This window comes from Helianthus annuus, chromosome 15 (genome assembly GCF_002127325.2).
Source record: "Helianthus annuus cultivar XRQ/B chromosome 15, HanXRQr2.0-SUNRISE, whole genome shotgun sequence".
NCBI lineage: Eukaryota > Viridiplantae > Streptophyta > Magnoliopsida > Asterales > Asteraceae > Helianthus > Helianthus annuus.
Window position 1 is genome coordinate 91,596,459 of NC_035447.2, and position 21,775 is coordinate 91,618,233.

General features: G+C 35.2%; 3 protein-coding genes and 2 long non-coding RNA genes across 5 annotated transcripts; 2 read left to right on the top strand and 3 right to left on the bottom strand.

Moving 5' to 3' along the window:
- Window positions 1-818: 818 nt before the first annotated feature.
- Window positions 819-4,649, bottom strand: LOC110885137. The gene is made up of 7 exons (XM_022132827.2): window positions 4,462-4,649; window positions 3,315-3,772; window positions 3,025-3,127; window positions 2,223-2,278; window positions 1,946-2,110; window positions 1,614-1,727; window positions 819-1,143 (listed from the first exon to the last, which is right to left on the bottom strand). Exons 2-7 carry the CDS (start codon window positions 3,741-3,743, stop codon window positions 1,051-1,053), a joined length of 960 nt encoding a protein of 319 aa, XP_021988519.1. The 5' UTR covers window positions 3,744-3,772; window positions 4,462-4,649; the 3' UTR covers window positions 819-1,050.
- A 2,013-nt stretch (window positions 4,650-6,662) lies between these two features.
- Window positions 6,663-12,221, top strand: LOC110885135. The gene is made up of 7 exons (XR_002561892.2): window positions 6,663-7,022; window positions 7,909-8,041; window positions 8,828-8,955; window positions 9,126-9,197; window positions 9,812-9,913; window positions 10,333-10,434; window positions 11,812-12,221. It is a non-coding gene; the product is annotated as an uncharacterized LOC110885135 (long non-coding RNA).
- Window positions 10,447-11,221, top strand: LOC110885136. The gene is made up of 2 exons (XR_002561893.1): window positions 10,447-10,954; window positions 11,041-11,221. It is a non-coding gene; the product is annotated as an uncharacterized LOC110885136 (long non-coding RNA).
- A 2,981-nt stretch (window positions 12,222-15,202) lies between the features above and the next one.
- Window positions 15,203-18,081, bottom strand: LOC110881740. The gene is made up of 6 exons (XM_022129907.2): window positions 17,908-18,081; window positions 17,667-17,769; window positions 16,957-17,012; window positions 16,683-16,847; window positions 15,925-16,038; window positions 15,203-15,518 (listed from the first exon to the last, which is right to left on the bottom strand). The coding sequence occupies exons 1-6, from the start codon at window positions 18,001-18,003 to the stop codon at window positions 15,426-15,428; spliced, it is 627 nt and encodes a 208-aa protein (XP_021985599.2). The 5' UTR covers window positions 18,004-18,081; the 3' UTR covers window positions 15,203-15,425.
- A 1,665-nt stretch (window positions 18,082-19,746) lies between these two features.
- LOC118487486 lies at window positions 19,747-21,283 on the bottom strand. The gene is made up of 2 exons (XM_035984369.1): window positions 21,154-21,283; window positions 19,747-20,453 (listed from the first exon to the last, which is right to left on the bottom strand). Exons 1-2 carry the CDS (start codon window positions 21,281-21,283, stop codon window positions 19,747-19,749), a joined length of 837 nt encoding a protein of 278 aa, XP_035840262.1.
- Between the last annotated feature and the right edge of the window lie 492 nt (window positions 21,284-21,775).

A 21,775-nucleotide genomic window follows, 5' to 3' on the forward strand; every position in this document is an offset into this window, starting at 1 on the left:
AGAGACAAAGATAGTTAGTCGTTGCTGTTGTTCTTTGGGGCGAGTAATAAAGTATTTCATTAAAATACCAATAATACCCTTGCAATAAACTTAACTGAGTAATTTAACTCTGGTTTGGTGTAAAAGACTTAAAGTGATATAAAACATGTGATTTAAGGACATAAACCGAAATTAAAACTTTTAAATGGCACGTTTCAAAATTCAGATAATACGTAAAGAACAAAAAATGAAATTTACTCTAAAACTTTAGTAACTTTGTACTTTTGATTGGGACTAGATGATGAGGATACGTATGCATGCTTCCGCCAGGCATTGTGTACTTTTGATTTTTGATAAATTCAATATGCATGTGGTATATATATAATTTTGCAAGTTTCATATTCATGAGTTTATATTTTACATATTTTATATACATTGGATAGTTAACCGAAATTAATCGAAACCGATCCATAACCAACGGTTAACCGACCATCGATTATGGTTAATACTTTTCAATTAACCGAACCCTCAATGTCGGTTAACCGACTTTGCACACCATATCTTATCTCAAAATATATTTTTGTAATATCTAACATCGCTAATTCTCAAAATATATTCTTGTAATATCTAACATCGCTAACCATTTGATATTTCATTTATTTATATTTTATTTATTCATATCGTGTTCTAAACTGATAGGTAGGTAGATGGAAAGTCACGTATCAGATGGTATTAAGAGATGTTTTTGCTAATTTTATTCAGTTTTTTATACGTGAATATTATCTGTAGTTACGAATTTTCTTTTAAAATGTGAATTTTTCCATAAACAAGACCAACTATAAACCAAATCCCAAGCTCACAATCTGGAATATGAACACAACTAAGGACCTGGAACATAACCACCATAAATCTGTAATCCAGATAAGCCAAACATGATAAACGGAAGTTAACACCGTCATGACATGACAGAAATACGAACCCTAAGATACTAACAAAAATCAAACTTGATGCAGTTTTGTGTATGTGCTCATCACCTATAGTGATGCGGAGGATGTTATCAGGATGGCTTAGCTAAAGAGGGCGCAACAGAGGATAATCTTTGAGCATTTTTTGCTCTGTAAGAGAATCGTCTTCCTTTTGTGGGGTCCACAACACCTGGACTGCCTGTAAAAAGTTAACAAAGAAACACAAAACTCATGATTTATGGGCCACAAAAATAATGCAAATAGGTCTCACCATAATATTGATCGTGTAAAAACAAAGGCCTGAATGGGTAAGGTAACGGGTCAAAATGGGACACGATGGGCTATAAAACACTTTTTCGTATCCATTTTTGAATTTTTATAAATAATTGCTATCCTAAATATGACTACTTAAATCATCGTATTAAAAAACAATTTAGCATTTTCAGTAATGTAATTTAAGATGTATTAAACATCCAAATATGTATGAATATCAACCAGATTGACACTTGCGACCCATTAGAGATAGAATCAAGAATTTAGACGTGACAAATCATCTAATTTCAATTAAGCGATGCGACCCATTTGACCATAAAAACAAGCCCAAATCAACCTGTTTTAAACGTAAATGGGTCAAAAGTGCCAGCTCAAAATTCATGATTTAGTTCTCACCATAATATTGCTAGAAGGGATAGAGGCCAGCTTTTGCAAGGCTTCCTTCAATTGTGCACTGCTTTCGACAGGTGGGAGTTCAGGTACACCACGAGCAGCCACGATAATCGTAACCTTCAATCAGTCATTAGAAATATTTTAAAAAAGACATCATATTCAACACTATTTATCATAAAAGTACGAAATATATTTAGTAACAAGTGTTTTGGGTCGACTCGGCCCATTTCAACCCAAAATATAAATTATCTATTACGCTCATTTTCCACCTCATAAGATAGACTGAAAAGAGGAGCAAGAAACATGTGAAAGATAACCATAATAAAAGCACTAACCACAATATACTCATTCGGGAGCCCATTAGAACTCGTTGTTGCACTTTTCTTTCTGACGTTGTTGTTGATATTGACCAAAGTCTCCTCATCAAATTTACCCCTTTCTTCAACAGAAAGTTGATTAAAACGTTTCTCACATTCTACTGTACTCCTCTTTACATCCACCTGCACGACATAATAAATCAAAATTTATGGTTCCACAATAAAGAAACGAAACTTAAATATTCAAATATTCAAGCAGAAGCGAGATGTTGAAGGAAATAGCCTAGTGACTTACAGAGGAATAACCGGAAATGCAATCATGAGAGTGCCGAAGCAGAGATAGTATTGACTCTGCAACAAAACAAAATCAAATACTATTTATAACATTAATGGATATAGAAATAATAGTATATGGTGATTCCTTTTTTGAGGTTAGCATAGTAGCAAACAAATTGATGACTAGATGATAACTGACAATATTTGTGTCAAATCATAATCGATCATAGGGCTATGCCATAGGGGTGTTCAGAAACCGTTGAAACCCCCCGAACCTTCTACATTGGCTAGTTCGACTGGTTTAGGAGTGCAGTGGTTTGGTCTATGGTTTGGGAACTGGGTTTCAGGGTTCGGTTTACGGTTTGGAAGCGGTCGTCAAAACCGAAGTGGCAGAAATATTAAAAGAATAATAAAAACAGTAAACTCTTTAATCTATATAATTTTATCAACGCAAAAAAAGCACGTATGGGAATCAAACAATTATAATAAGTATAAATATTTTTAGTTATAATACGTATATATTTTTAATTTAAATGATTTCGTGTGATTAATTTTTTTCACTTTTGTCTTTTTAAAACCCTTTAGTACTCATAAGGTTTAATCTTTATTACTCACAACTTTTGAAGATTTAATGCTACGATTTCATGAAAAACAGATCCAAACCGCCAAAGCCGAACCATTTTGGCTAGCCTCGCTGACCCAACCCACCCATCCACCAGGCCGGTTCGGTCTAGTTTTTTTCAAAAATCGTACTTACCAGTTCGGCCTAGAAATCCCGTCAAAACCAGACCCCAAACACCCCTAATTGATAACACCGTTACCTTGTAATACAAAGTGCCAGCCCTTTTTGGTGGATGTATCAACAACCTCAGCGATCCGATTAAGATCCCTTTGCAGTGATCTGCCCGTAGCCAATGATCCAACCTTGAAGTTTGAAAAACAGAAGGTTAGTAGTTACCAGAGTACACAAATGCCATTAGCCTATAAGGTTGTATGCATGCATAGGGAAATATATAATTCAAATCTGGAAGAGAACCACATGAAAATCAAAATTTAGATTTGAGATATAGATTATGGCATCAAATAATAAACTGTTTAGAAAATAAAATACCTGAAGCTTCACAACACTTGTTTGTGCACGATCTTGACCAGGAGTATATATAAATATGAGTAGAACAAAAAAAACAACAGCAATGACAGTGATGACATCCTGTAAACGAATTGGCTCAACTTCATTTGTGGCCTTCATAGGGGCCCGGCTGCTGGTCCGATGGCTATATCTTCCAGAAGAATAGTAGGTCGGGTCACTACACGCATAGCTGTAATCATCATAGCTATAGCTGTGATCACCATAGCTATGATCACTAGAAGAAAAGTCACTCCCACCCATACTCCCACCGGAAGCAGCCATCGCAACACGACCACGGTGATGATCATATAAAAACAACAATCCCAATAAAGAGCGAAGCGAGCGCAGATAGGAGCTTTGTAGGAGTGAATGGTTTGAATTGTAGTTGCATTCTAACAGAAAGGGTGTCATTGCAGAATGTGATGGTGGTAGTTAACACCTGCAATTTACCAATATGTTCTCGATTGTAATATATAAGGAATAATGTAAACAGAGGACACACTTTTAAGCAGTGGTAACTGGTAAAAGACCCTATAAAGATTTTCATATCAAAGCAGATCTAATTTAGGATGAAATACCTAACAATCCTGCATATATGAACTATATGTATCAATATCATATATCCAATTCCTCTATTGAAGCTATCACTCCGAAAACACTAAAATCTCTTATTTCCATTTCTAAGCAGATCTAATCAAGGATGAAATCTCCAACAATACTGCATATATGACACACATGCACAACTATATGTATCTATACCATATCCAATGCACAACTCTATATATCAATATCATATCCAATTCCTCTATTTCATCAATATCACTCCAAAAACCCTAACATCTCTTATTTCCAATATCAAACCAGATCTAATTAACGATGAAATCTCCAACAATCTTGCATGTATGTGCATAAACTATTTAACAAACATTTAGCAACTTAAATACTCGTCATCTAATTTAACCTAGATGAAATTATATCAACTTCAACAACTCAACAAGTGTTGCACCAGATTGTGTGCAATATCACAAGTTTTCATGAGTAATTATCTGCATTGTTCGGTAAAGATGACCTAAATCTACATGTATCGTATCGGATTCAAGTGATTAGACAGAGAACTAATAGCGTACCTTTTGAGTGGTGACGAGTGCAGCGGTTGAAGTGAGAAACAAGCTATTAATACGGTGGTGATAGGGCGGTGGTTGACGGCGAAACGGTGGCGATGAGCCGATGACAGTCGAGAACGGAGGGGAGATCGGAAAACGTGAATCGCAATGGAATCGAATAACCGTTGATAACAGAAATCAAACATTTTACAGGTTGATATTGGGTATAGTACGCGTGGGGAAGGTAAGAAACTTAATGCAGAAGAAAAAAAAAAGAAAAGAAAAAGAAAAAGGTAAAACGATAAATATTATAACTCCTGTTTAAAAACCAGGTTAAAACCTCTTTATTACACGCATTAAAAAAATATTTTATAAAGTAATAAAAAAGTAATACTTTTTAAAACTTCGTTTACTGTACGAGTTGAACAAACACGTGTATTACACGGATTAAATAAAGAGTAAATTACAAGTTTTGTTCTTTATGTATGTATCAAATTGCAGGCGGTGTCCTTTACCTTTAAATTTGACGAGTTTTGTCCTTAACGTTTCAAAATCCTGCACGTGATGTCCTTTAACACTAACTCAGTTAGATTTTTTTGTTAAATATGATCATGTGCAAGCCTTGCACATGAGGGTATTTTTGTCATTCTACCTCTTCAGGGACTATTAAATAAATAAGTTATATTAAGGGACTAAATATATAAAAAGATTAAAGAATAAAATATTAACTAGTTTAATACCCGTCCGTTGGACGGCTTACGCTAACAACATAACAAACAAAGATAATGTATATTGAGGGTGTTCGGGAACGCTTCTCCTTTTCTTCTTTTCCATATCCTTTTTTGAAAATGTTGCAGTCATCTAACTTTTCATTTTCTTCTTTCAAACCACTAAAACTCATTGTATTAATTGTAACGTAAAGATCCTCCTAAGCAGGGGCGGACATATAGAGGACCAAGGGGTAGCCTTCGCTACCTCTTGGTCGGAAAATTTTTGACGTTTTTAGTGTAAATTTTAGAAAAATTTGACGTTTTTTCGATTTCGTTACCGCCTATTTATAAAACGTTCCCGCTTGGTCGGAATCCTAGATCCGCCACTGCTCCTAAGACTATGGAGTGTGGGGCGGGGGTTGGGGCGTGGGTTGAGTACAAACGCCCAAGTCACCACCACGGGTGGGCTTGGATTTCGGCGTGGCCCCTTGGGCGGGCCTAGCGGTCTTCCATGGCCGGCTCTCATTGGCTGGGTTGGCTAGGCTATAGTGGCTAGGTTTTTTTTTTTTTTTAATTTTGTGTGTATTTTTATAATATTTGAAAAAAAAATTATAACACGTGGCCAACCCACGCGGGCTAGCCACGCCCCGCCATATCGACCCAACATGCAACTGACCAGTGGTGCCCCTCGAAGTCCACGTGTCAACCCATCCTCCAAACCCCCGCCCCACCATACCACACGGTCTAAGCTTAAATAGTTTTAATAAATTAATTCCAATCCCACTTATTTTAGTAATATTATATCAACCTAAATTTTTTATAACCTTAGTAAAAGTAAGAGGATGTTTAAAGAAATGAAAAAGTTATAGGAGGTTTAAAGAAATGAATGGTAGTAAAAGTAAGTTAAGAGGAGGTTAAAAGAAATGAACGGACAAGATTGAAGTATTATATATATTTTTTTTCTTTTGGTTTTTTTATCTATAATGTGTACACTTTTAAAGTTTCAGGTCCTTTGATTTTCTCAAGGTGGACATCAAACAATTTCTTAACTAAAATTAATAATCTATCTCCTACAATCAAACAAACCAACTTTGGGACATGTTCCCCCTTACTACGGTAGGTGATCCATCACACACATCTCATTCAAACCCTAATTTCTCCACCTCTACCACCAATCTTCCCAAATCACCTAAACACCTTTCCTCTCAATCCTTCTTCATCCTCCAGCCACCAACTCTGCAATTTCAATATTTACCTTCTTTATCCACCATCAACAACCCGTGTAATACACGGGGTTATAACCTAGTATTATAATTATAGTAGTTGAAGATATTGATTTAAAAATTTCAAAATTATACGAATTCAACATACATTATCACATTCTATTTCATTGAAGTTCAGCTCAAGTTCAATTCATTAACATATTATTTTATTAAAAAAATAATTTAATCCCTTTAAGAAACATAATTTAATCCTTTAAGAATTATATTTATCATGTTTGGGCTTATTATTCAAATTAAGGTCAAATGGGCTCATAATTCTTTTTCTAAACAAATAAGTTGGAGGTGTTATAGTGGGCTTTGGGGCTTTGGTCTGCTACACATATATATGGGTGCTCCGAAACCCTAACATCTTTTTCTACAAACCTCATTCCAAATTTTGCCCTAGTTCAAGATGCGCACACCTCCAACAAAACCTCACAAGCCTCCGCCTAATCAGAACTCCAAAATCTCGCCGGAAATCAAATCTTCATCATCTCGGTCGTTTTCAGTCATTCAGATCTAGGATTTACGGAGATGCCGCAAGGGAAATGGTTGTGGTGTGGTTAAACCTTCAAGGCGAAGATACCACAGCTCCAGATTCTTAAAGTTTGCAAGGTCAGTTCTTAAAGTTTTAATATGTATCATGTGATTTATCTATTTCTGTTGTGATGTACACATATAGTGATTTGTTACTGTTTTTATTCATATTTGGGTAATCAGTACTAATTTTTGTCGTGTGTTTGATGAACGATTCTATGTAAAGTGTGTATGTTGTTCATGATTATTTTCCATTTATCAATGTTGTACGAGCTAGGGTTTTCGTGTTCATCAGATCTGATGTACGGCCTTAAGGATTTCCCTAAGAGTATTCCCTAAGGGATTCATACTCTTTGGGTTTTCGAGTTCATCAGATCAGATCTGTTCTTTAATTATATATTTAAAAAAATTTCTAGCTCTTATCTTCATCTTTAAGAAAAAAAATATATTTTAAAATTATTTTTCTTCTAAAAAATTAAAGTATTAGTCAAATCTCTATCCATATAGGGAGGAGATCTGGGCTCTTAAAGGACATGACCTCAAACAGTATCTACTAAACTTTTGATTGTAGTTATGAGAGTAAAACTTCATAACAAATCAATCCTTTTTTGTGAGCGAAATTCTGGAATTATATCATTGTATATACATAATGGAAAATTTTAAATCATGAAAAGCTATGAATGGTTTATTTTCTTGAGCATGATGTGTTCATAATTGGTTCGACATCTGACCAAACGAATATTTATCAAGATCTAAAAAGTTCACATTCTACCGTTTTCGGGTAGTGTAATGGGTGCAAGTCCCAAATTAGGAGACGCGTGAAGAACTTCTTATGTCCTTATTTAGAATAACTTTTATTTGTTTAAAACTTTACATGCCAAGATTTAGAATTGGATGAGCTAAACATTCTATTACGTAGAAGGTATAGTTTACTAAAACTTTATTTGATTAACCATGTTTGCAGAAGATGATACTTACAAGAGCTTTTAAACTTAAATAGATGTCCAACATATTGGGAAGAAAGACTTCAGAATGAAAGAGTGAAAGAATTCGACAGGCAAAAGAACACGGGGAATCCTAGTCCCGGGCATTTCTAGGTATCTAAATGCAGTTTTTTATAAGCCCTTGAATAAATAGCACCAGCAGTAAATATTGAGAAATATTGGTTTTTAATTTATTCAGATTGGTGATTGCAATTTTTTTGCACTACTTTGTACATACAGACAAGCTAAATCTTTATGTTGTGTTAATGATCCAGTTTGTAATCTTGACAATGCGCAATACTCTTGTTGAAAAAAAAATTACAGTTTACAAATTAAAAAAAAGTCATTATTATTACAATAGTTCAAAATATCAATAACTGTTTTTTAATGTTTTATGTGTGTGTAAGGGATGAGCATATGCCACCGAATATCGATGCCATACCGATCCCATACCGATCCCGATCCCGAAATACCGATACCGATTTTTTTCGGTATCCCATACGGTATCCACTTTTAGGCGTTTTCGGTATCGGTACGGTACGGTATCGGTATAATACCGATACCGACCCTCAAAATACCGATACCGTACCGTACCGATACCGAACCAACATGTTTCGGTATCGGTATCGGTACCTAGTTTGGGTGAAATTCGGGATCGGTATTAGGCGGTATCGGTATCGGTTCGGTATTGGATACCGCTTTGCTCATCCCTACTGTATAATGCTGAAATACTCTTCTAATATTTGATTCATAACGTTATGTAAATCAGCTTGCCGGAATTCTAAAAAATCTTAAAAATTCAAAAAAATCTTAAAAAATACAAAAAATTCTAAAAAAATCTTAAAAAATACAAAAAATTCTAAAAAAATCCTTAGTTAATATCGTTTTGTGTGTTTTCAGGGGCAGTGATTGGAAATCCGGTGGTAGCCGCCAGCTCGAGACACTACCAGACTTAAGTTCAAGGTTGAAGACCGTCTTGATTCAATCTTTTTACAGCAATAACAGTTCCTGTGCCGGGTTTGGCTGCGGTAAGTGCCTGCTCACAAAATTTGATTCATACTCTTCTAATGGACGATGCTTTATTTCCTTAAAACTTTACATGCCGAGATTTAGAATACGTTTTTGACGAAAAATGACCGCTTATTTCTTTAGTACTCACGTGCAAAAATTTGTTTGATATTTTTTTATTTCGCTTCAGTGACACAAGAACAAAGAGACAATGCTTTCCTTGAAGCTCTTAGACACAACTATGGGAAGTCTCCTAATGAGAGTAAGTTTACATGATTCCTAAGAAAAATTTTAGTGAAATTAATGTGCCATGGACACGTTTAACTACACTTTATTTTGCATAATCAAGTTCATAAAAATGTATAAGATAAATTGTATATTTTGGGGACTTAATTTACGTAAAAGTATTTGGAATTTTGCATTTGGTTTGAAAAGGTAAAGATTTTCGTTGTAAAAATCAATGACGAAATACTCTTCTAATATTTGTTCTTTAATTATATATTGAAAATGATTCATCTGATGAACACGAAAACCCAAAGAGTATGAATCCCTTAGGGAATACTCTTAGGGAAATCCTTAAGGCCGTACACCAGATCTGGTATTTAAAAAAAAGGTCGGATGGGTAATGGGTCAAGATGGATTTGGGTTGGGATGGGTTTAGGTTAATACAGGTTTGGGTAAAGATGAGATGAAAAAACAATAAAAAAATAAAATAAAAAAAAATAAAATAAAAAAATAAAAAATAAAAAATTCAAAAAGTCAAAAATTATAAAAAATCAATAAAAATTCTAAAAAACTTAAAAATTCTAAAAAATCTTAAAAAATACAAAAAATTCTAAAAAAATCCATAATTAATATCGTTTTGTGTGTTTTCAGGGGCGGTGATTGGAAATCCGGTGGTAGCCGCCAGCTCGAGACACTACCAGACTTAAGTTCAAGGCTGAGTTGCCCGTAAATTCAAAACTACATATCCTAGAGGTATCCAGTTTGGCTCAAATTTTTAAACTTTATAATTTTTTTCCGAAATATAATTTAATATAATATGCTTAAAAGATGTGGGATTCAACGCTAGACTCTTTTATATAAACATAAAAGAACCTAATCCTTAAGGCCGTACATCAGATCTGGTATTTAAAAAAAAGGTTGGATGGGTAATGGGTCAAGATGGATTTGGGTTGGGATGGGTTTAGGTTAATACAGGTTTGGGTATAGATGAGATGAAAAAACAATAAAAAAATAAAATAAAATAAAAAAAATAAAAAATAAAAAATTCAAAAAGTCAAAAATTATAAAAAATCAATAAAAATTCTAAAAAATCTTAAAAATTCTAAAAAGCTTAACAAATACAAAAAATTCTAAAAAAAATCCATAATTAATATCGTTTTGTGTGTTTTCAGGGGCGGTGATTGGAAATCCGGTGGTAGCCGCCAGCTCGAGACACTACCAGACTTAAGTTCAAGGCTGAGTTGCCCATAAATTCAAGGCTACATATCCTAGAGGTATCCAGTTTGGCTCAAATTTTTAAACTTTATAATTTTTTTCCGAAATATAATTTAATATAATATGCCTAATGCATTGCATGTTGCATATTTTTTTATGTTTGTTCTACTTTAAATAACATCAAATATCAGCAGCATTCCACTGTTTCAAAAAATAACAAATCAAAACAACACATTACTGATATTTGTTAGATATATATTTTATTGATTAGTGTGTACCTTGTTGGATTTGTGTGGACTGTGATCAATGCTCTTAATCATCAGGTATTTGTACCTACAAATTCCAAATCGTAGTTAATGGTAACAAAACACTACCACTACTAAAGAAAAGTATAATAAACAGTTAAATCTTCACTTGTTGTCCATTTGTTTCATCAGGTTTGTTGCTATTTCATCACAAATGTTGAGTACATAAAAATAAAAATTTGATTAGAGAATGTTCATTGCGGATTCATATTGTTAGAATGTACCTTGTCGGATTCGAATTGACTGTGGTCGATGATCTTAACACTGCCAGCAGGTATCTGTACATACAATTCATAATTCATGTTAACTAAATGCCAATACTAAAGAAACTCTGATATAAAGTTCAACCTTCACTTGCAGGTATTTTTCCATCAGTTTTTTGTTCAATCATAACTGGTAACTACAGAAAGAAGATACTAATTAGAGATGTAGGCTGTAAAACAACACATAATTGATGTGATAATTTGTATGCACCTTGTCAGTGGATCGGATGCTCTTGCTCCATACGATCATAAAGGAAATCTAAAATGAACTTCACCCATGATCCTCGTTATATAGGGAAACAAATAAACTGCAAATAACTGACAACATGTTTTTAGCTACACGTTTTTTTGTAAACTGCAAGTAACTGACAACATGTTTTTAGCTACACGTTTTTGTAAACTGCAATTTATCAGCACTGATGGGGCAGTTAATCTGCGATTATTGCGCTCACTGCACAAATTATTTCGATAACTGCATCTAAGTGGGAGAGAGATTGTGGAACTGCTGCTAACTGCTGTATTTTCAGTTATTTTTTTTGAGTTTACACGGCTGAGATTTAATCTCAGCGAGATCTAACGGTGGAGATGGATTTGGGGGGTGGTTAGACTTAATGGGTTCCATATATATATATAATTAAAAACCCACACTCTCTCTTCTCTCTCTCCTTCATCTCTACTCTCTCTTCTTCATCTATCTTTCATACCACTGTAACTTTTTCCAAAACCCTCGATAAAACAGAACCATCAAATCTTTCTCCAAATCATCATCTACTTCAAATTCAACTCTCCAAACTTCAAAGCCAACTATCCAAATCCACCACGAAGCATGTAGAACTCTAATTTCATCTCGTTTTCTCCCAAAACCTAGGGTTTCATCGGACGATGCACAGCCTACAGTTTTGGTTAACGAAGATGAAGCATCTGAGCCGACTTTTCTGGAGTTTATTACATCAGAGAGAGTTAAAGTTGTTGCGATGTTGGCGTTGGCGTTGGCGCTGTGTAATGCGGATCGTGTTGTGATGTCGGTTACGATTGTTCCGTTGTCACAGCCTCGTGTCTGGAGTCAGGCTTTTGCTGGTAGTTTTTTAAGCTTAGTGGTGTGTTATGTGAGTTTGATTTGTGGTTATGTTGCTGTTCTAGGGCTAAGGTTGAATGTAAACTTTGTGATGCATGATTAGTTAATTGTATATTAGTTAATTGTATATTTGGTAGGCATGATAAGATGAATGTTGAATAATTGGATTAGAGATTTAATAGATTGTGTTTATAATTGATGCATCTGTTCGGGTGCAAGTGTGCTTGTTGACTCATCAGAAATATTAGAAAAAGGAAGATTGACTCATCCCTGCAGTTGATAGCAAAAAAATTGTCATCTTCTTAGTCTGAACATAAAGGGAAAAAGATAAAAAATTGTCATCTTCTTAGTCTGAACATAAAGGGAAAAAGATGAGAGATGAAGGAGAGAGAGAGAGAGAGTAGAGATTAAGAAGTGAGACACTTTTGGGTATTTAATTAATATATTATTCTTTTAATCTTTTGCACATTTAGTCCATTGATATAAGTTATTTACTCAATAGTCCCTGGAGAGGTAAAATGACAAGAATACCCTCATGTGCAAGGCACATGACCATATTTAACAAAAAAATCTGACTGAGTTAGGGCTAAAGGACATAACGTGCAGGATTTTGAAACATTAAGAACAAAACTTGTCAAATTTAAAGGTAAAGGATACCGCCTGCAATTTGGTACAAACATAAAGGACAAAACTTGTAATTTACTCTTAAATAAATATAATGTAATTGGGTAATATATAGTCATTAGGGATGGCTAAAATACCCAAAACATTCGAGACGGGTATTGGGCTATGTATGGGATTCAGAAAAAAAAATTCCACGAATATGAGATTAAGTAATACCTGACCTAACTATATTACATAGGAATTTTAAAATTTCTGGGATAAGAGATATATTACGTTTTAGTTTTTCACCGGACACTCGTAACAAAAATACATAGTATGTTTAATCCCAATTTCTATATCTAATTATTTAGTATCAGTTTTATCCTTAAATAAAACCTGTAAAAAATTAATTCTTATTCATATATAATATTAAGGATTAGGTTCAAGAGTGAACACTAGTGTATTTGCGAACTCATCCTGGACATACATGTGTGTAGATCAATGGCTAGTGTATTTTGCGATTTGATGATGAAATCCTAGCTTTACACGTGTGTAAATCAATGGCTAGGATTTGTTCACTCAGTTCGCAAATACACTAGTGTTCACTCTAGAACCTCACTCATAATATTAAAATTAAGAGAAAAGATTATCTAGTTATTTGGTTTTTTTGATACTTAAAACTTTGTTTTTGATGAAAGTATGCAGCAAATTATCTAATGTATTTGATAAAAATTATTCGGTTACTTCATTGGTTAACGGTTACTTCATTGGTTAACGATGTAAAAATAATTAAAAAGCTTTCTAAAAAACTATTGACTGTGACGAGAGTTGTTAAGCACTTCAAAAGCGAGTTTAGATTACTATAAGCAATAGATTACAAGTTTGTGGGATGATTATCAGATACGCCTACTTATCTTGTTGTGCTCTGCAAACAAACATTTGTCATTATTTAGTTCGTGTAATAATAGGACTAACATAGTATAGTGATATACAAACATATAGTAACAAACTACAAGGGGTAGGCAATTTCCGGGACGACATGAACAAAATCTGGTTTTCGATATTCATCTCCAACCCATTTAATGAATAAGTTGTGTTCGGATTAACACGTTTAATCTCTCTAATTAAACGAGTACACTCAATACCACTTTAACCCAATGTTTCACAACCTGCCAGACATAATTGTGACATGAGTCCTAGGGCCGGGCTGGGTCGGGTGCAAGGTGCGTAACCGTACAGAGCCTATTCTCTCCGGGGCTTACAGTTTTCTAAACTGTCCCAATGGTTGCATTGCCTCTGCCCCCCCCCCCCCCCCTTTTTTTTTTTTACAAAAAGTCATCCATGTTCGATACCCGATGTGAAAATTTTTGCTGCCTTTCCTAAATCCCCTAAATCTGGTATAACTTCGCCCAACAACATTTGCCTATAGTATGTTCTTTTATTTCTTTGATGTTCAATACTTCAATCCCCACATTCCCCAAGTTCGATATAATTATGAATGCCAAAACATTTGGCCTATATATCATTTCTTTATTTTATTGGTTATAACACGTTTTATAAATATAATTTCTTTATATTATTGGTTATAACACGTTTTATAAAATGGTTCCAAACTGTGTTTTTTTTTTTTTTTTTTTTTTCAAACAGAGTAAATTACGATTTTAGCCCCTATGGTTATATCACTTTTACCTTTTTAGCCCAAAAATAAATCTTTTAACATCTGAACCCCCAACGTCTTTTTTTCTAACCCTTTTGGCCCCTAACACTAACCTCATCCATTTACTTTTAAAGTCCAAAAGAGTTAGAAAAAAAAGACGTTGGGGGCCAAAAGGGTTAGAAAAAAACGTTGAGGGCTCATATGTTAAAAAATTCCTTTTTGGGCTAAAAGGGTAAAAGTGATATAACCACAGAGGCCAAAATCGTAATTTACTCTTTCAAATATGTTGTTTTAAATGTCCGAGGCACACACGTACAAGTACGCAACTGCTTTTAACGTTTCGTTTCTAAGTTTCTATAACCACATGTCCCTATAAGTTTTGGCCCATCGCAAAGCGCATCGTTAGTTTCTATGACCACATTTCCGTACAAGCTTTAATTCGCTAGTTTCTTTTAAACAAAACCCCATAATTAAATTCAAATACCACCTAAAAATAGTTATACAATAGCCTATTTAGTTTTGGCCCACTCAGAGTCCATTGTATCGTACTCTTAATGACTTTTTTTACATCGAAGTTTATATTTAGAGGCTCATTTTTTTCTATTCGTACAGAGCCTATAAGAGCCTCTGAATTTTTAGTGATGACCCTTCACTTGCAAGGGCGTAGGATAGTGGGGGCGGGAGGGGGCGGCCGACCCTCCGAACTTTTTGCTCAGTAGTGGAGAGCATGTTGTTTTCCTATAGAAATTTTTGGGTGTATACGTTTTCGACCCTCCGTTTTATAGAAATTTTTGGGTGTGTACGTTTTCGACCCCCGGTCCGAAATCTCAAGCTTCCCCACTGTTCACATGACAAAGATAATACAAAAAAATTACGGACCCTACACATGCCAGTGTTGATACAGTTCATTTACATCCCTACACAAATCAATAATCCAAACAACCCAAATAACTGAACCTATCACACTGATAAGTTACTTAATTAATCATCCCTACTAAATAATCAATATATCTCTTAACAGAAGCAGACATGACAGACAACAATCTGAAATATGAACCATAAAACATTAAAAAAAAAAAAATCAAAATGCAGTTTCGTATATCTATTCGTCACCTGTAGTGATGCAAATAGTGTTATAATGACTTAACTAAATAGAGTGCAGCAACGGATAATCTGCTAATAGTTCTTCCCTCGTAAGTGAATCATCTTCCTTTTGTGGGGTCCATAACACCTCGGCACCCTGTAAAATAAAGGGATAGAGGCAAACTCAAAGTCTAGACGGGTAGGGTAAAGGGTCAAAATGGGCCAAGCCACCCTACGAACACTTTTGTTTTTTTGATTTTATAATAAATAATATGCTAAATATGATTAGAAAACTATGGTATTTCAAAATGTTTTTTTAGTAAAGTAATTAAGGAGGCCGGCCCTCATACATGTGAATTTGTGACTTATTTGACCTGTTAGAGATAAGTACAATTCAATTGTTTTTAGTAAAGTGATTTAACATGTTATTAACAAGTGTTAACCATTTGGTCTATTGAGATAAGTACAACACCCAAATCAACCCATTTATAGCTAAATGGGTCGGAATTGCTACCTCAAATTCATGATTTAAGGGCTAGAAAACAAGTGCATATAATTCTCACCATAATATTGCTAGAAGGGATAGAGGCCAGCTTTTGCAAGGCTTTCTTCAGTTCTTCACCACTTTTGATGGGGGGCAGTTCAAGTACACCATGAGCAACCACGAGGATCGTAACCTTCAACCAGAATTAGGAGGATGACAATTTATTATGTATTGCATATGTTATACTACATACAAGTCATACTTATGTATTTCTGAAATATTAATTAAGAAGATGATAACTTATTTTCTATCAACTAAACTAATAGGAAGCAACCATACCAATGTTATCAACTAAACAATAATAATATTTATAAATAAACTTTTAGATAAAGCTGTCTTATCTACAGGTCCAATAAATTTATCAACACCAATGAAAAGTGTATATTGCAGCTGATATGAAACTAACTATCCAATTACACCCTAAAATAATCAGAATCATTTAATTTAAACATTAATAATAAAAAAAAAAAAAAAACAAGTGCTACCAAGTTAGAAATCACAAACAAATATGAAGATAAGACACCACATGCATACACAACAAGTGAACAAATAATAAATTTTCATATGTATGAGAAGAAGCAAAATCACTAAAATGGAAACGGGTCGAAAGTCATCCACCACGTATATTCAATGCATAAAACCTCCTAAGTCCTAAATAACTTTATTTAAAAAAAACAGATACTTATTGAAAAATAAATTTTGTCATCGTATTTGGCCTTTTTTTTTTTATCATAGACGTATTACAGAAAAAAAGATAACCATATCAAACGCACTAACCACAATGTACTCGTTAGGGAGCCCATTAGAACTGTGACTTGTTGCACTTTTCTTTTTGATGTTGTTGACATTGACCAAAGTCTCCTCATCAAATTTACCCCTTTCTTCAACAGAAAGTTGATCAAATATTTTCTCACCTTCCGATACACTCTCCTTGACATCCACCTGCACCACATAATAAACCGAAATTCAGGCTCCAGAAAGAGTAGCAAAACTTAAAATTCATATTTTCTAGCAGAAGCAAAACGTTGAAGGAAATAACCGAGTGACTTACAGATGAATGACCAGAAATGCAATAATCAGAGTGCCGAAGCAGAGCCAGTATTGTCTCTGCAACAGAAACAAAATCAAACAATTCATACACATATGCACACACACATATACACAAATACGGACACAACCACAAAAAGACTTGAGAATCATGGAACCAATCTGGCTCCTTAGATAAAAAGAAACAGACCCATGGGAGGCTTTGATGGTGTGCGGGCCGTGGAGCACAAGGCCCGCGATTTCGAGAGGCATGCGATTTAAAAAAATCCAATACGTATATGTTATTTTTTCTAAATAGTAAACACATACCACTTCCAATATAGGCCCATTTACAAATCATTTTTTATTGTTTAGAATTTAGCCCACTTGAAATTAGGTTTATTGAACCCAATACTAAATTGATTTTTTTTTAAATAATAACAAAACATAACGGAAGGGCACATTTTTTCAAGCCCGAACAGGATATGTGAATTCTCAGAGACGCCTCTGAACAGACCCCATGTACATGTGCATACCTATATTCAGATGTGATTAACAATTCATTCACATGTGGTTACTCAAACTCTACTTGATTTTTTTAATGTAAGACATCACATTGGTTTCCTTGTTACAAATTTCTTGTGGTTCACATCACACATGTTTGTATATATGTATATATACACTCACATACATGCTTAGATGATAAATCATAATCATAATCAATAACACCATTACCTTGTAATACATAATCCAATCCCCCTGAGGTGGATGTATCAGCTAACTCAGCAATCCGATTGAGTTGCCTTTGTAGCGATCTACCAGTACCCAAGGATCCAACCTTGAAAATATGACGGTTAGTAGTATATAAATAACCTAAGCGACTAGGGCGCGCCTCAGGAGCGCTTTATTGATCCCATCGTTAGAACATCAAAATTCTAATTTACAACCCATACACTGTTTGAAAATACTAGAGTACCTGAAGCTTGAGAACACTTGTTTTTGCAGCATCGTGAGCATCAACAAGCCCTTTTATAGCAAAAACAGCCAAACAAACAAGGATAGAGTAACCCATGAAAACATGAAAACCATTTTGCTCAGCTTCCGCTGTGTTTATGGGAGCCGGGCTGCCGACCAGAGTGCTATAACTCCCAGAAGAAGAGTATGACGGTCGACTGCTTCGAGAGCTATGACTTCTACTCCTACTTCTTCCAGAAGAACTTCTAAAAGAAGATGAACGACGGCCACCCATACGCCCACCCGAAGCAGCCAACGCAACGTGTCCTTGCTGATGATCATACATCAATAACAAACCCAATATAAACCCAGTCATTACAGATACGTGTAACACCTTAATAACACTCTCCATTGATCTACGAATCACTCCATGCATACCGGTTTCAGTAGCAGCCTTTGTTAAACTGCTACCCTTTTCGCCTTCGGGTTTATGGCTCGTAATGAAGCATTTGATATCGAGTTTCGGAGAAGTATTCATGCAACAAGGATAGTAGTAGTAGTAGTTTCGTTTGAGAGGAATAATATTATTATGGTGGCATTTGGTTGATCTATAACTGAAGGTTTGTTGGGTAGCAGTTAAGTTGGGTTGTAACAGAAAGTGTGTGATTGCCATGAAAGAATATAGAGTGTTGTAGATAGATATCTTCAGGAGGATCTGATAAGGGGAGTTTGACAATGGGGGTAATGGTGAACGGACATAACGTTGTTTTTGTATTTATTAACTAGTCTAAGTTCCCGTGTGTTATACGGGTGGTTTCACAATAAAATATATCATTTAACAGTGTTTTTTTTTTTGAAAGGAAAGCTTCATTCACGCACAAAGCCACAAGCGGTCCTCAAAGCAAGGACCCCCGGGCAAAAAACGACATTACATCACGTCCATCGGATATTTACAACAAACATTCCAATCAATACCTTTCAAACTAGACCTATGACGAATCCACAAAAACGCCGTAGATTTGACAATTTCCACCACCTCGATCGGGGTTTACGAGAGTTTCCCTTGAAAATTCTAGCATTACGTTCATTCCATATCGACCACATTGTGGTGTAGATAATGCCTCTAAGAATGTATTTCTCCTTCTTCGTCTTCGTTTGAGTACCCGCCATCTTCAAAAGATCTTTCACTTTAAAAGCATAGATGGGACTTAAACGACACCAAGATCCCACTCGCGCCCAAATTTCATCTGAGAACACACAACCCGTGAACAAATGCGTCGTAGTTTCCAAATCCTCATTACATATGGCACACGATCCATCATTAAAAGCAACCCCACGTTTAAGAAGCTCCGCCTGGGAGCCGATTAATGTCTGCCCTCCACACCAAAATTTTGCACTTCAATGCGTCCAACACTTCCATTTCATACTCGAGTTGATCGGCACCTGTGTCCTATTTTCAGCAATCATCTTCTTTGCCTTATGCACGGTATACACTCCACTTTTATCTCCTTTCCAACACCAGCGATCATGTCCCAAGCTCGGTTGATAATCATGGATGTCCGATAATAATTGAAACAACTCATTAACCTCCTGATATGTTGAAGGGCTTCTTTTCCATTCCCAGTTCAGATTTTTTGACCCATTTACAAGCTGAATCCGATCGTCGACCATGGCCCACTTCTTCTTTTCCAAATTAAACAACATTGGGTAAGTTAAGCGTAAAGGTTCTTCATGTAGCCAAGTATCTCCCCAGAAGTGAATCGAAGACCCTTCGCCAACTGTACCTACAAAAAAACTATTTAGAGTTTTACTGTCACACAACTTCCTTTCCCCTATTTTGACGATTTGTTTCCAACATCCACTATCCACTAGCCGATAAAGAACATGGAAGCATGGACCACAACCGACTTGAACCATGACAGCCCATCACTACCCTTTTCCACAAACAATTACTCTCTTTTTTGAATCGCCACGCCCATTTAAGAAGAAGAGCGTCGTTAATATCTTGAATTTTATTCACACCTAATCCACCCTCATCCTTCGGTCTTGTTATCACATCCCAAGCCACCCAAGGTATCTTTTTTTCTTCGTTAGAACCCGCCCATAAAAAACGTCTCATAATAGCTTCGATACTATCAATAACCGCAACCGGGGATTTATAGAGAGAAAAATAATAAATCGGTAAGTTTTCAAGAACCGATTTTATAAGAATCAATCGACCCCCTATAGATAAATTTTTCGCTTTCCATGACACAAGCCGAGCCTTAACAACATCAATCACCGTGTTCCAATTATTTATACGAGACATTTTAGCTCCCACTTTAATCCCTAGATAAACAAACGGAAAAGCACCTCGTCTACACCCCAACACCTCCATCATGTTATCAACTTCATTGTCTTGGGTACCAACTCCATACAAGTTAGACTTGTGAAGGTTAATCCTGAGACCCGAGCATAAGTAAAAAACACGAAGAATCCGGGCGGTGCTCTGAAGATTCTCGCGAGACCACTCTCCTAAAATAAGAGCGTCGTCCGCGTAGAAAAGGTGGGTAACAGTGTTGACATAAACTTTTAAATGTTATATGTTTAAAATGATAACTTGTAAATAATATTTGGAAATGAAACAAATATTGCATTTCTATCATGCTTCTCTCGCTTGGAAATGAGCTGTTTGTTCTTTGTTATACCACCTGTTGAAAGATTACCCACGCATTACGACGGGCATTCGATCAATGTTGATGTTATTCGTTATAGTACCAGTAACATAAATCTTTCTTTAACTTATCTGGTTCATTTTTGTAATCCGACACGTCTAAAAGTTTGATCCACAAATCAAATAAGCAATACAATAAGCATGCCCATTAACTTGGATAAATACCTTGGCTAATGGCCACTCCATTGAAACATGCCATTTGTATAATAAACCTAAATAACCGAGACATGTTTATCCACTACTTATGTAAAGATTGTAAACACAATAAACAAAAAAGAAGAAATAAGAAATAAGAAAATGATCACAAGTCGTTAAAGAATTCATTATACTAACACATTTGTTCTTCATATCCCTCGTGTAAACGTCCTTCGATGATGACAATGAGGTGCCGATGGTGGTGGATCCTGTCGACAGTGTTTCATCAAAGTAAATTATATTATTTAAGAGTGTCGCCACGTATCGATGTCTTTTAGATATATCACAACTTAATTTCTTTTGTTTCCTCTTTTAATTTGATATCGCGAGTGCCAGTACGCTAAAGGAACAAACTAATACCAACCGAATTCCCGTCAGGGAATCTCTTAATAATTGATGTGCTCTTTGACCAGAATTTTTCATGAGCTTCCTGTCTTTTGACCTTTTCGCCATATATTGTTCTTCCGGCTTCCTTCATATTGTTAGCCATTTTAACAATAAGAAAATTTCAAGACCATCAAGCCTTTGGCCCATTTCCTTTTTAGCCAAACTTTATATCTACACATCTAACCAGTTACGTTGTTAGAGATAAAACACTACTTAAATCGACCATTTCCCAAGTAAATTAGCCGAACTGGGACCAATATGATGACCATCAACATGTCCATAAGAAACCTATCTATAACAAATTGTAATCATGAGTGCTAAGAATGAACATCCCATTTTGAATTCTTAATTAATTGAAGGCAGTTTTCACGTTAACTAATGCACAGTGTAAACTATCTAACCGACAGTATAACATAAATCATACCACCTATGGTGTCGAGTCTTGCACGTGGAGCGAAGCGTCGTTGTGGATCGTTGAGCACTGTATAGGTTATAGTCTGGTTTTATCAAAAAGCTTTCCCCTTTTTAAAACCAAGTTCACTATAACCAATGGCTCTGATACCAATCTGTCACACCCCCAAAATCCACCATGCGG